This window comes from Nicotiana tomentosiformis, chromosome 5 (genome assembly GCF_000390325.3).
Source record: "Nicotiana tomentosiformis chromosome 5, ASM39032v3, whole genome shotgun sequence".
Taxonomy (NCBI): domain Eukaryota; kingdom Viridiplantae; phylum Streptophyta; class Magnoliopsida; order Solanales; family Solanaceae; genus Nicotiana; species Nicotiana tomentosiformis.
Genome location: NC_090816.1, coordinates 118,384,544 through 118,399,041, shown reverse-complemented (window position 1 = coordinate 118,399,041; position 14,498 = coordinate 118,384,544). Strand labels below are relative to the sequence as shown.

Below are 14,498 nucleotides of genomic sequence, written 5' to 3'. Positions count from 1 at the left end.
GCTGGTGAATCGGGTGAGCCAACCCAACCTTCGGACGAGGATGCTGAAAGAATATGGTTGGAGTTTGTTGGCGGTCCAAAATGAGGGAAGGTATAAGGGCTTCCTACTAAAACCTTCCATCGCTATAAGTGTGGAATGCGAGGAATAGGGACTTTCTCGCAAGGCGAGCAACTTAATAGGGAGAGCCTCTCCGCTCTGCGAGAGACAGTGGCAAAGCTCACATCAGAGCTAGAAGCGGCCAAGGAAAGAGAAAGGCTTAGAGATGCTCAATTCCTTGGCATGCAAGCTCAGATCAGAATTCTCCTATCTAGTGGAGCTTTTCCGTTGCCCCGATCTCGTGAGTCATCTCCAGAGGGTCGACCTCCACGTGGTCGTTCCTCCCGTCCTGCTCGTGATCGTTCCTCCCGTCCTCCCCGTGATCGTGCTTCCCGTCCTCCACAAGACTGTTCTCTATATTGTCTTGTAAATGAAAGTTCACCAGACGGTGACGATGATGTTGTAGAAAATACCCCTTGACTTTTATATACTTTGAACTAGACAAATAGAATCAGTTTTGAACTAGTTGTAATTAGTTTTAACTTGATTTTGGATTTTTATGTTCAATTGAACTTTAATTTGTTAGTTTTGAAGTATTTATTGAATGTTTTGGTTGTTGTTGTTGTGTTGTTGTTGTTGTTATTGTTGTTGTTGTTGTTATTAGGTGTATTGGTATGCTGGCAGGTGGTGTAGCTGCCAAAACAGGCATTTTATGCCAAAATTAAACCCAGAAAAACCGACCAAAGTTGGTCGATTTTTAATTAAAAAAAATATATTATTTCAAAATACCGACCAAAGTTGGTCGGTTAATGAACATCGAATTCCCAGAATTCAACATTACCGACCAACTTTGGTCGGTATTTTGCCTGCACTGTTGAGATTACCGACCATAGTTGGTCGGTAATGTTTAATTTTAATTATTTAAAAAATATATATATTTTATTTTTTTTCAATTACCGACCAAAGTTGGTCGTTTTTTTTAAATTTTAATAATTAATAAAAAAATATAATTTAGTTAAACCGATCAATTTTGGTTGGTAAAATTAAATTAATAAAATATGTTTCCGACCAAAGTTGGTCGGTAAGTACTTAAACTTGTCAGATGGTCGTTTTAAGCTACCGACCAAAGTTGGTCGGTAATTTTCGACCAACTTTAATCGGTAATTGGCCATAACCGACCAACTTTGATCGATTTTTTTGGTCGATTTTTAGCGAAGTTAGTAGTGTATGCATCTTTTACAACTCTCTATATGAGTTGGTGTGTTAAGAGTTTTTTGCTTCTTCTTTTAAGCATTTAATGTTGTTTTGAGTTTGTGGTCATTTTTGTAACTGGTGTATACAGTTAGAATTACATTGTTCTTCTAACTGATTTATTAATTTCTGTGGTTTTTGTTTTGGATGTTATAAAACAGTGTTTGGTTGTGCCGCTCAATGTTCTATCTTCTGTTGCAAGATAATTCTCCTCCCTTGTCAAATGTTTTATGGATTTTCTCTAAAGCGTCATAAAAAGAATTAGATTTTCTTTTTCAGGATATCTTTTTAATGTTTTTAAAAATATTTGTTTATTATGAACGACTTTTTTAAAAAAAATCGTCGACAAGTTTTTTTCTTTTCTTCTTGTGGAGGGCTTCTAATATTAAAGGAACCTCAAATTGTTGAATATCGAAAATGAAATGAGCTAAAATGGAGCGAAATGTATTGTGAGAATTGATGATTTTAATTAACTTAGATTTGAGGTGCAAGTGTTCTTGTTGTTCACGAGTTTTTTTTCTTCTTCGCCTTATTATATTACGATTTTTGTAGTGGATGAAAAAATAGAAAAGTAAAGAACATTTAGCGATATCAAGTCTAAAGCTTAAATTTTTTGGATTTGAATTACAATAATTGCATCGCAACTCTAATCATATACTATGAATTTGTATTACATAAGACTAAGGGTGTGTTTGGTACGAAGGAAAATACTTTTCAAAAAATGGTTTCCAATTTTCTCATGTTTGGTTAGCTTAAATGTTTTGAAAAATATTTTTCGCATGAACTCATTTTTCTCTAATTGGAGAAAAATATTTTCCCTATCAAAAGAAGGAAAAATATTTTCAAGAAGGGAAAATATTTTTCATAACTTCTTTTTAACATTCTCCACCATCCCAACCCCATCCATCCCATCCCTACCCCAAACACCCCAACCCCTACTCCCATACCCCAACCTCGCTCACCGCCCTAAATAGAAATATTATTAAGAGTACTTTTTTCATGTTGTAAATAGAGTATTTTTTTTATCTCAACAAAATGAGTATATTCTTTTCATGATGTAGAAAAATTATTTTCTTTCATTTCAACAAACTAAGTATTTTCTTTTCATGATGTAGAAAAAGTATTTTATTTCATTTCAACAAAACGAGTATTTTCTTTTCATGATGTAGAAAAAAATATTTTCTCTCATTTCAACAAAACTAAGTATTTTCTTTTCATGATGTAGAAAAAATATTTTCTTTCATTTCAACAAAATAAGTACTTTCTTTTCATGATGTAGAAAAAGTATTTTCTTTCCTTTCAACAAACTAAATATTTTCTTTTTCTGATGTAAAAATAATATTTTCTTTCATTTTAACAAAACGAGTACTTTCTTTTCATGATGTAGAAAAAATATTTTCTTTCATTCAACATAATGAGTAATTTATTTTCATGAGGATACTTTCTTTTTCAACAAAAAAAAGTATTTTTTTTTAATTATCGAGTTCAAATTTCAATGTTGTTCGTGTATAAAAAAGTAAAGTAGCAACATTAGTTCCTTTTTGGTTTGTATGAATTTTGAAAAGAATAATTAAATTTTGAAGGAAATAGAGTCCCGGGGGGGGGGGAGGAGTACATGAAACATGAGTATTTTGGGGAACGTGAGTTGAGGAGAGTAGCACAAAAAATTATTTTCCTAAAAAATATTTATACTCTCTAAAACAGTAGAAAATATTTTTCGAAAAAAGTTTTTCACTCACCAACCAAACAAAAGAAAATAAGTGATTAAACAACTAATTTTCCAAGAAAATATTTTCCATGAAAAGTATTTCCCTTCGTACCAAACACACTCTAATTGTAAATTTATATTGACAAAAATACTAAGTTAGATCTTTCTATTTATTAAAGTCTTGATGAGCAAAGTTATTACAAAAAAAGACGTTGGAATTTAGATATTCTAAATTATACCCCATCTAATCCTTTTTATTTGTCATGCAACAAAGAAATGGTTTAAAATCACTTTAAAAAATTTAAAAGGTATTAATATTTTCTTATTCCACTTTTACTAGTTCAAGTAGTATATAATCATTAACTATCTAATAGTTAAGCCACAAATAAAAAGTACTCGCTCAGTTACAGATTATGAACTTATTTATTTTTGATCCGTTTCAAAAATAATAATTTTTTTTTAAATTTAATAATAATTTAACTTAAACTCATTATTCTTTCTTTAATGAGAAATTTTTATAATCATAAAAATATTTTGAACGTCTTTTGATTTGTTCAGGTTCACAAATTATAAAAGTATTCATTTTTGTCGGTTCACTTAAATTGGATAGCAGTGTTTTACAATTGGGATTCAAGGACACGGACATCAATACACGTGATAAACACGTGCAATAGCTACGAACAAGATTTCCTCAAATTCTACGCCTCATTGAGATCATCATTAACAACGACTCAAAACTGATTTTCTCTGAAACTTCGTCCCAGAAACTTCTTCAGCTAAGTCATCGAATCCCGCGTAAGTACAAATTCATCTTCCCCCTCCCAATTCAGCAATTTCTCTCTCCCATTCTTACATACACGTTTCTCTACTCAATCTCCCATTTCTCAATTCAATCGAAAACCCTAAATCTCATCACAGCAGAGCCGCCGACCAAGGAGAAGAAGGTTTTAGAAAGATGAGGAGAGTTTTCGGTGTTAAGAAACAAACAGAACCTCCTCCCTCCATTCAAGACGCTTCCGATCGGGTATCGTACCTAAACTCCTTAATTACTCCAATGCAGTCGTTAATTGTAGCTTTATTGTTATAATATAGTATCTGTTTTACAAAAAGGATATGGAAAACTTGTTTTGCAAGTTTTGATATATAGATTGGCCTAATTAGACCGATTCACAATCATATATATATATAGGTGATATAATACAAAAACTTAGCCAGGCATATACATATACACCAAGTTTAACTAATTCTAAACAAGCTTGGTATACTTTTGCTTAACATCATGTGCAAAACAAAATTTAATTTAACCCATGATTTAAGTGATAACAGCTTGAGCAAAAAAGAATAACACGTATCATGCATTTAAACGTTTGGTGTATACACTGATTTGCACAAAATTGGTTTATTCAATTTAATTTTCTTGTTGGTGCTTCAATGTATTGCGGTTGTTTTTAGTTTTGCAAATTTTTTGTCAGACACTTGCCCGAGTGTTGCTCAAATATATGTATATGTTCACAGAGGTATATGAATCCTATACTTGTTTAACTGGGTGCACAAGAAGGTTTCTTCACATTCATATGATCTAATCACAGTACAGGCAGATAGCATGGTTGCCCAAGCTTCTAGGAAGCTAAAAGTGCTTATTTTGGAGAGTTAGGGTGTTTGACCAAGCTTTTAGGAAAAATATAAGTGCTTTTGACAAGTAGCAGAAGCTATTTTTCAGAAGCTAAAAAAGTAGTTTTTCCCTTGAAGCACTTTTGAAAACTTGGCCGAGCACAAATTGTTGCTTTAATATTTGAGAAACTGCTTTTCAAATTGATTAGTCAAAAAAAATATTTTTTTTTTATGAAGTAAGGGAATTTCATTAAAAGGCATCAAGAAGATGCATAGCAAAAATTACAACATAAATGTATTGTCTGCTCATATGCAAAAAACTTACGGGACAACTAAGGAGCAGACAAAATCAAGAAATAGTTCAACACTAGTTACAGGGGCCTGATTGAACCAACTAAATAAGTTAATTAAACGTGTGGCTTTAAGAGTGTGGTTGGGAGTTGAAATCCCATCAAAACATCTACGGTTCCTTTCATTCCAAATACTCCAAAAAAATAGCACCAGGTACCATTGACCAAGTCTTTTTGATGGATTTTCCAACTCTCCAAGAACGCTAACTCTCATAAGCTTCCTTGATACTGTTTGGCATAACCCAGGCAAGTCCAAAAACTGATAAAAACATACTCCAAATATCAGTTGCTACTGAACAGTGCAAAAAACGATGCCTCACACTCTCTGATTCCATCTGGCACATATAACATCTATTCACAGTCGGTATACTTCTTTTGCTAAGATTGTCTTGAGTAAGACAAGCTTCATACAATGTTGTCCACATAAAGCCAGCTACTTTTGTAGGTAGTTTGGTTTTCCATATAAGCTTCCATGGCCATTTGTCGATCAATTCCTTGTTGGAGCATAGATTGTCATATCCTCTTTTGACAGTATAGGTTCTCTCTTTTGATTCACCCCATTCCAACCTATCCTGCACCTGAGAATTGATCTTAGCACCTGATAGTTTATTGAACAAACCCAACAGATCATTCAACTCCTAATCTTGGATGTCCCTTCTGAAATGTGGAGCCCAAGCACTATTTTGCCAAATATGTGAGATAGTTGCATCTTTATTACTAGCAAGTAAAAACAAAGCTGGAAATTCATCTTTCAGGGTCTCTATACCTAGCCATTTATCTTTCCAGAATGATATATGAGCCTCGTTCCCTAGCTTGAGTGATGACTTGAGCATGAATTCTCCCCAAAGCTTTGAAATGTGTTTCCAGGGGCCCGAATCATGTGGAGCTCTCCCCTTCCTAGTGCACCAGTTATTTGCCACCCCATACTTTGCTTGAATTACTATTTTCCATAGCCCTAAACTTTCCATGTTGTACCTCCAATGCCATTTCATCAATAAATTCTTGTTATGCAAGGCAAGGTCCTTTATCCCTACCCCTCCATGGTTCTTAGGAAGAATAACTCTTGGCCATTTAACCAGATGGAACTTGTGAGTGTTACTGTTGCCTGCCCATAAAAAATCTCTTCTTAATTGATCAAGTCTCCTTTGTACCTTAGTTGGGATTGGGAATAAGGACATGAAATATGTTGGTATGCTATCTAGCACACTATTGATGAGTGTAAGTCTGCCTCCAAAGGATAGGTATTGCATTTTCCAGGAAGCCAGTTTTCTTTCAATTTTTTCAATCACTCCATTCCAGATGCCTTGAGACTTGTATCTAGCTCCCAATGGGAGCCCCAGATATGATGTAGGGAAAGATCCCACTTTACAATACATAACCTCTGCAAGCTCATTCAGATTTGGGATTGTGTTAACCGGATAGATGGTGCTTTTCAGCATGTTCATGTGTAGGCCTAGCTTCAAAGATCATTAGCGTGAGATTAAGATATAGAACTTGTGATTTTTCAGCTCCGCAAAAAATCAGAGTGTCGTCTGCGTATAGCAGATGCGACACCATCACAGAATTGCCCTCTTCATTGCGCACCTTAAAACCCTCCAGCCAATGGAGCTGGTTGGCTTTGTCTAACATTTTGCTTAGGCCTTCCATAGCAAGAATGAACAAAAAAGGTGACAGTAGATCTCCCTGTCTGAGGCCTTTTTGGGGAGAGAAAAACCCAACAGGTCCACCATTGATTAGAATTGAGTACTTCACTGTGGTAATACAAAATTTAATCCATCTAATTCAGCGTTCTCCAAATCCCATCTTCCTGAGTATATTGATCAAGTACGCCCAATTGAGTTGGTCAAATGCTTTTTCAATGTCAAGTTTGAAAAGTAGACCAGGTTGCCCAGACTTTATCTTCCAATCTAATATTTCATTGGCTATTAGAGTTGCATCGGTGATCTCCCTTGATTTGATGAAAGCATTTTGATGTCCTGAAACTAGCTTCCCCATCACCCCTTTCAACTTCTCTGCTATGATCTTGGAGGCTATTTTATAAACACTGCCAATCAAGCTGATTGGTCTGTAGTCCCTCAATTCAGTGGCTCCTTTCTTCTTAGGGATTAGAGCTATAAATGAGGCATTACAAGACCTGACTAAGTTGCCATTCTGGTAAAAATAATGAAGTGCACCCATGATATCATTCTTTACTACTGCCCATGATTTCTGGTAAAATGCCATAGTGTAACCATCTGAACCTGGAGCTTTATCAGGTGCACAAGCTTTGATAATGTCCAGAACTTCTGCCTCTTCAAATGGTCTTTCCAACAACTCTTTCTCTTCTCTAGATAAAGTTGCTACATCTTCTAGCCTTGCTGAAGGTCTCCATCTTTCATTTCCAGTGTACAACTTCTGATAGAAGTCTAAAATCTCACCTCTCCTTGTCTTTAATGAAATCATCTTCAATTTTGAGTCTGTCAATACGATTATTTCTCCTATTGGAATTGGCAACTTTCTGAAAGAACTTGGTGTTTTTATCCTTTTCTTTGAGCCACAAACATCTTGATTTTTGCCTCCAGGAAACTTCTTCTGCTTTGACCAGCTGCTGAATTTCCATTTGAAGTCTCATCATGCTGGATTTTTCTTCTTGAGAAATAGTTATGCCTTCAGCTTGTTGTTGCAAAAAGAAAAGCTCCTCTAGGGCTCTTCCCCTCCTAGCTGCAATTCTGCCATATTCCTCTATGTTCCAAGTTGTGAGATCTTTTTTCAGTAGCTTCAATTTATTCACCAATACAAAGTCAGGAGTGCCATCGACTTCATAACTCTGCCACCATGACTTGATCCTATCATGAAAGCCTTCCGTGTTTAACCACATATTTTCAAATTTAAAGTAGGATGGATTTGAATCCCAGCCCCCACTTTCCAACATGATAGGAGAATGATCTGAGATGACTTTGGGAAACGCAACTTGACTAATTTTTTGGAACGTATCATTCCATTCTGATGACACAAGGAATCTATCTATTCTTGATGCTGGGATATTCTCCTCTCCTCTGGACCAGGTGAATTGAGCTCCCTGCAATGGTAAGTCTAATAAGCAAAGATCTTGAATGACATCTGAGAACCCCCTCATGGCCCTTGATCTTCTCAGACAATTATGCCTTTCACTTTCAAACCTACAAACATTGAAATCGCCTCCTATTACCCATTGCTCATCCCAGATTCCTCTAACAACTCCTAGTTCATTCCATAACTCTTTTTTTCCCAGTTTGTGTGTGGCACCATACACCCTTGTAAAGCAGAATATGAAGTTCTCATTAGTGTTTTCCAGCATGCTTGAGATGGAATAAGTACCCTGTTGAATTTCAATACAATTCCAAAGTCTTTTGTCCCACATAGTAATTATGCCACCCCTAGTACCACTGGCCTTGAGTTCTGCAGCCCATCTTGTGCCCCATATGTGTCTTGCTAGAATCTCATTCCAATCTAGTTTCTTGCAGACAAAGAATATCCGGTTTTCAAACTTTAATTAGTGATTTAACTGTATCCCTCTTTCCAGTATCATTTAACCCTCCAATGTTCCAACTAAGTATTTTGATTTTCATCCGGAAAAGACTGAATATTTCCTGCCCTTACACTTTTTATCCCCCCCGGTCATAATTTACCAAGCATAACAACCTTTTGGCTTCTGTTTCCCCCTTTTTATTAGGTTTTCTTTCCCTCGTATACTTCTGGTTCTTCGCTTGGGTTTGTCTTTTCTCCTCCATCCTTATAATCATATCTAAAATTTCATGCTCGAATCCCTTCACATTAACTCTGAATGCCTTGCAAGCTTTCCCCATCACTAACTTGGTTCATTTAGATGTCTCAATTACTGTAGGACTCTGTAATTGCTCACCGGAATCGTACCAGGGGAGAGAGAGACAATCACCTACTGATTGTAAAGAGAATTGAGAATCAGAATCACTAACCGGAGACGAAGCAATTGTGGGAGCAATCTTGGCATGCACATGGGATAATTCATATGCTCACCTTCATCATCAGCTTCCAGATCATGTAAAGAGTTACTATTCTGTTGATGTTGAATATGATGTACATCGATGTAGTTGTTAGTGATTCGACTTTTTGCTCTCAATCTCTTGGGATCAGTTGTTGTCTCAGGTTCTACACCACCCTTCAAAGAATTCTCTGCATGTGGTTGTGAGGAGGTCATATCGATGATTGTAATATATTCTTTTCCCAGACGAGAGTTTGAGTACTCAGATTGTTCAGGTTGTTGATTCTCATCTATTACTCGTGTGTGATTAGAAAAAAAACCTTTAGCTCTCCATTGGGTAATTTGTGGTGGGGCTTTTTTATGTTTTTGGACTTTGTGTTTTGGGCCTTTAGAATAATAGGAAGTATCTATGTTTGGGCCCTTTAAAAAAAGGCTCTTTGAAACCCTAGATCTGCTAGTTGAGGGACCCCTACAATAATTTTGGGGCTTTGCATTAACTGGTGGTACAAAGGAAGTGTCTAGGTTTGGGTCCTTTAAATGAAGGCCTATAGAAACCCTAGATCTGCTAGTTGAGGGACCCTCAGAATAATCATTGGACTTGATGGTACAAAGGGTTCAGAGATTTTTGAATTAAAGTGAGGCTTCTCCACATGCCCACCCACGTGCTTGTAACCAGAAAGGGGAACTGCAGGATACGAAGTCTCGATATTTGCAACTACCGGCAAAGCACCACTGGAACAACTCCGATCAGATTTTCCGGCGAATCTAGGAGTAGCAGAAACTTCATCCACCAAAGAAATTTCGAACTTCCATTCTTCTATATCAAGATTAATCTTACCCGGTGTTTTGGCTTCAGTGTTCCTTATGCATATCCTAGCTCAGAGAAAATGATTGATGTGTTTTGTATCTTCGTCAACCCCAACATAGCCACCACAAAATTCACCAATAGTTTTAAAAGTATCCGGTGACTAAGCATGAAGCGGGATGTCGAATGCTTTGATCCATCTGAGTTCCGACCTCTTGCTTGTCAGATCTGTACCGGCCACTGGTGTCCACCACTCCAATGACAATCGTCTTCCGTTCCAATGCCATTCACCCACATTGATTCTCTCAGCTTCTTCCCCTGAGGGAAACTGGAACAAGAATCTGTTATGAGAGATTAGTGTAATATTTAGACCAGAGCATACTTGCCATCTGCTAGTAAACCATTTGTGCAACACCTCTTGATTTTGGGCTGTAGCTAAATGGATCATTGAAGTAGCCAATCATACAACTCTGTAAAAAAGTTTCTCTCGCCTTTAACTCAGAACTTGTTGCTTGAGTCACTACCTTGTCCGGCCATTGATATATTCTGGCAGCTTCAACAAAAGGCTTTGTGTGAATATCAACAAAATGATTGATTTTGTTGTTTGAAGGTTTCCCCAGGAATCTCAATATCTTGTCTGCAAAATCTCCCCAGCCCCTATTATGTTCATCTTCCGGAACAATAATTGCATTGCTTCTATCTCCCACCCAAGTTTCAATTCTGAAAAAACGGCTATAACTGTTGAAGTTCTGATACACTCTGTAAATGTATGTTTGAACCTTCCTTCCCCAACGTCTACATAAGTTCCCTGTACCCCTGGATGCTAGAGCAAGAGATTCACAAACCCAGCGCAGATTCTCTTCATCAATGTAGATTCTGCTCGTAAATCTCCTGTTCCTTTCTATCAGTGTATACCATCTAATTCGTCCTTCATGATTCCCTGCCAATTCGAATGATTTAGAGCCAGATGTGAAGAAAGTTCTTTCCCCCATGATTTGAAATCACCGGTGAAGATTTACACATGTTTCAGAAGAGAGAGAGAGAGAGAGAAAGAGGAGAGAGAAGAAGAGAGAGGAGAGAGAAGAGGGCATTTTTTCTATTTCAAAAAACAATTATTGAAAAAAGCACTTTTCAAAGGAAGCATATTTTGGATGCTTGGTCAAACAGGCTAAGAGTATTGTGCTTTTCAATGGTTATCTATTTGGTGTTGAGTAAGCATTGTGCTTGTTTCTTCTTCAACTTGTGGGGTGTTGTATTTTGTGAGCTAGCATGCGTGACGTTTCATACCAAAGTCATTTCTAAACTTGTTATACTGTCAAACTTATTGCTTTCATGCAGATATGGTTGTTTTTTCATTTTCGGTTAAAGTTAGACTAACAATTGTTTTCCATTTCCTTAGAACAAGTCCTCTGATCTCTCATGCGTGCGTATTTGTCCATCGAATTCGTCATGCCTTGGATGAGATGAATGATGTGTATCTTTCTGAGAGCTAGTGGCCTTCTCTGTTCTGTATTTTCTATTTTCCTTTTGAACGCATTTTACCAAAGGAATACTTATAGTGTATTCATTACCTGATAAAACAATCTTTTCCGGTAAAAAAAAGTTGTGCTCGTGCTTTGCATCAGATTTCTGATTTATCGCTTCTTATATGTCCAGATCAATAAAAGAGGTGACACCGTGGAGGAGAAAATCAAGAAGCTTGATGCTGAACTTGCGAGATACAAGGAACAGCTGAAGAAGACCCGGCCAGGTCCAGCTCAGGAAGCTGTAAAAGCTCGAGCAATGAGGGTATTGAAGCAGAAAAGAATGTGAGTCTATCCTTTATTTTATTTAAGAGTACGGTGAGGTTTAAAGCGGCTGTTGAGCTTCAAATTGACTGCTTTGTGGGCAGGTGTATAGTTGCATTAGAGGCCAAGTAACATTTAGGTTCTGGGATAAGTGAGCTGTATAAACACAGAGAATAAAGTGCTGAAAGAACTGAGAAAATACATTTGTGTGGGTACATTGATGTAACCATATTATGAGGAAGAAAAACATTGTGTTAGTCACTTTTGACAGCTTTTCTCACAAGGGCTAGTTCTTGAAAGTGTTTGTTGTTACTTCGTCCAAAAAAAAGAAAATTAAATGAAACAAGAACTGGTCCTTGTAACAGTTCCGACTTTGGAAACTCACCAACTTGCAATCCACTAAAAGAATTTTAAAATTTTAAAAAAGAAGGAAAAAGTCTGACTTCTTAAGCTATAGGTGATTACTCTATTAACTCCACCTGGATTTCATATGAAGCAAAAGTAGATGGCCCACTAATGATGGTGAATGTTCTGTTTACCTTAATACATTTCTCTACGTTTTGCTTTCTTGTTTAGGGTAGGTATTTTCTTATTTCAGGTTGGATAGTTCTTCCAATTTGGGAGAAAACATTTTTTGCTTGTTTGACAGGCTTATAGTTTTTATTTTTATCTATTGTTTGGAATGCATGATATATTTTGTTGAATATTCAACAGGTATGAAGGTCAACGTGACATGCTCTACAATCAGACGTACAACCTAGATCAAGTTTCATTTGCTGCTGAAGGAATCAAAGATGCTCAGCAAACAGTATGTTAAATGGAGTTTATGCTCTTTTTCTTTACTATAACTTTTTTCAGTCCTAGTTTTCTCCCATTTTGTTTATGAATTGTGTAACTCAAAATGGGCAGCTACCTGTAATTATCTTTTAGGTGCCTTGATAAAGTAAAATTCTTTTATACCGTCGGTGTATAAAGGTTAAACTCTTAAAACTATTATATGATTACACCTGTAGGATATTTGTCTATTGATAGTTCTGATAATCCAAGTCTCTGGAAGCCTCATTTAGCCTTTTTTTTTTGTTTGAAGTTTGAGTACTTAATTGATATTCAAATCTTAACATTCATTTCAAAAGGAACATACATGTTGATGGGAGAATCATTTTCTTTACCCCAATCCATTTGATTGAACAATCTTGGTTTCTTGAGTTAGCGTCACTCACAACTCTGATTCAGTGATGAGTACATCAAGTGAATGTTATTTGGGTAAATGAAGGATTACGATTTTAGTCTATTTAACTCATGGTCATCCTGGGTCAATAATTATTAGGTTTTTCAAGTCACTAAGGTTAATAATGTCGGACTTTTGGGCTATATCAATTCATGGTAAAGTGTACTTTTTTCTTGATGGCGGCCCACTGGTCACAGCTCAAGGCTTATCAGGTGAACTATTGCCTACCTCCCTAGAGGTAGGGACTAGGGAGGTAGGCTTATTTATCACGATGAACAGATTTCATTATGTGGCCTAGAGTTTCTATATCCTACGTGATCCCATGTTGGAGATTTGATGTTTGAAGGAACAATTGAACAATTGGATTCATTTATATACAGTAGAATTTGCAAGTACTAACTTGATTATGTTTCAACAGATGTCAGCTTTGAAGTCGGCAAACAAGGAATTGAAAGGAATGATGAAGACAGTGAAGATTAATGATATAGATGTATGTATTCTTCGTGGTGGTTGTATGTTTTAGTATCCTTGTGCATTTATCCTCAGTCCTTTCCGAATTTGCCGTGGTTGTTAATTGTGATATTATTATGCGTAAATTTAGAACCTGCAAGATGAAATGATGGACCTGATGGATGTGAGCAATGAAATTCAAGAGACTCTTGGTAGAAGCTACAGCGTGCCAGATGACATTGATGAAGAAGAACTCATGGGTGGTAAGCTTAAGTAGCAATATATTTATGTAGAGAAGTAAAAAATATGTCAGGATGAGCATTTAAAAGTTGTCAATTTTTATGCAGAGCTTGATGCTCTGGAAGCCGACATGGACACTGAAGGCGAAGGTGTCCCTTCATATCTTCAACCTGAGCCCGCTTTGGATGCAGAGCTTAGCCTACCATCAGCACCAACAGGGCATGCACCCATGCCAGCTGGGAGAGCTAACCCGCAGGTAAAGACAAATGTTGTATGGCATAGTAATTAGTCTACCTGTACGTAGATAGTCAGTTATATGCATGTCTACATTTGCGTGCATATTAGAGCCTGCATCTTTTCGTATGAAAATGAAGTTATATTTATCTACTTGGAAAGCCTGCATTTTCGTATGAAAATGACATCTTCCCAGTCTGAGAAGGAAGGTTATGCCTCCTCTCCCAGCCCTCTCCATTGCTTATCTTTTTCCTGTTTTCTTTTTGTTTTGTTGAGTTTTTTCTTATTTCATGTGAAATGGATGTGTGAATGTACGTTTATGATTTTTCTTTGACTTCTGATGCACAGGCTGATGATGAACTAGGATTACCTGCTGTCCCTCGTGCATCAATTCGTGGTTAAATGAAGGAGTGGGATACTGTTGATAACTTCTTTGGGATCACTCTTTGTTTGTTGGGGAAATCCTGGTGTAAACATAGTGTGCAGAATATATTTCATTGCCATTTCCAAATGACTAGTGGTGATTCATTGTAATAATGGACAAAATACTTGATTGTATTATGCAATTCGGTATCTTATCCTACATCAACAAAGAAAAGAAATCACATTGCAACATTTAGGACTTCGGATTACTTTCTGTGTCTGGTTTTCTCCTATAAAATAGGTTGTGGAATTGCTTCCAAGATGCTCTACTTTGGTGCCGGTGCCATGTTCGGCTATCTTAATAGGTATTTAACGTCCTTGCCGAAACCTGGTAAAATGGCGATGTGATTTTGTGCGTGTAAATTTGCTACCGGGTAAATCATTGTTCTTAATCCT

At 36.6% G+C, this 14,498-nt stretch overlaps 1 protein-coding gene across 1 annotated transcript; it reads left to right on the top strand.

The window, feature by feature from the left end:
• Positions 1 to 3,719: 3,719 nt before the first annotated feature.
• On the top strand, positions 3,720 to 14,294 carry LOC104096993 (vacuolar protein sorting-associated protein 60.1). Its single transcript, XM_009603482.4, has 7 exons — positions 3,720 to 4,019; positions 11,397 to 11,548; positions 12,242 to 12,335; positions 13,174 to 13,245; positions 13,357 to 13,468; positions 13,553 to 13,701; positions 14,028 to 14,294. The coding sequence occupies exons 1-7, from the start codon at positions 3,951 to 3,953 to the stop codon at positions 14,079 to 14,081; spliced, it is 702 nt and encodes a 233-aa protein (XP_009601777.1). The 5' UTR covers positions 3,720 to 3,950; the 3' UTR covers positions 14,082 to 14,294.
• The last annotated feature ends 204 nt before the right edge of the window (positions 14,295 to 14,498 follow it).

Coding starts and splice junctions, on each gene's coding strand:
- LOC104096993 (XM_009603482.4), top strand. CDS start 3,951: ATGAGGAGAGTTTTCGGTGTTAAGAAACAAACAGAACCTCCTCCCTCC. Junction 13,246..13,356: donor TGAAGATTAATGATATAGAT/GTATGTATTCTT, acceptor GCGTAAATTTAG/AACCTGCAAGATGAAATGAT. Junction 13,702..14,027: donor CTGGGAGAGCTAACCCGCAG/GTAAAGACAAAT, acceptor TCTGATGCACAG/GCTGATGATGAACTAGGATT.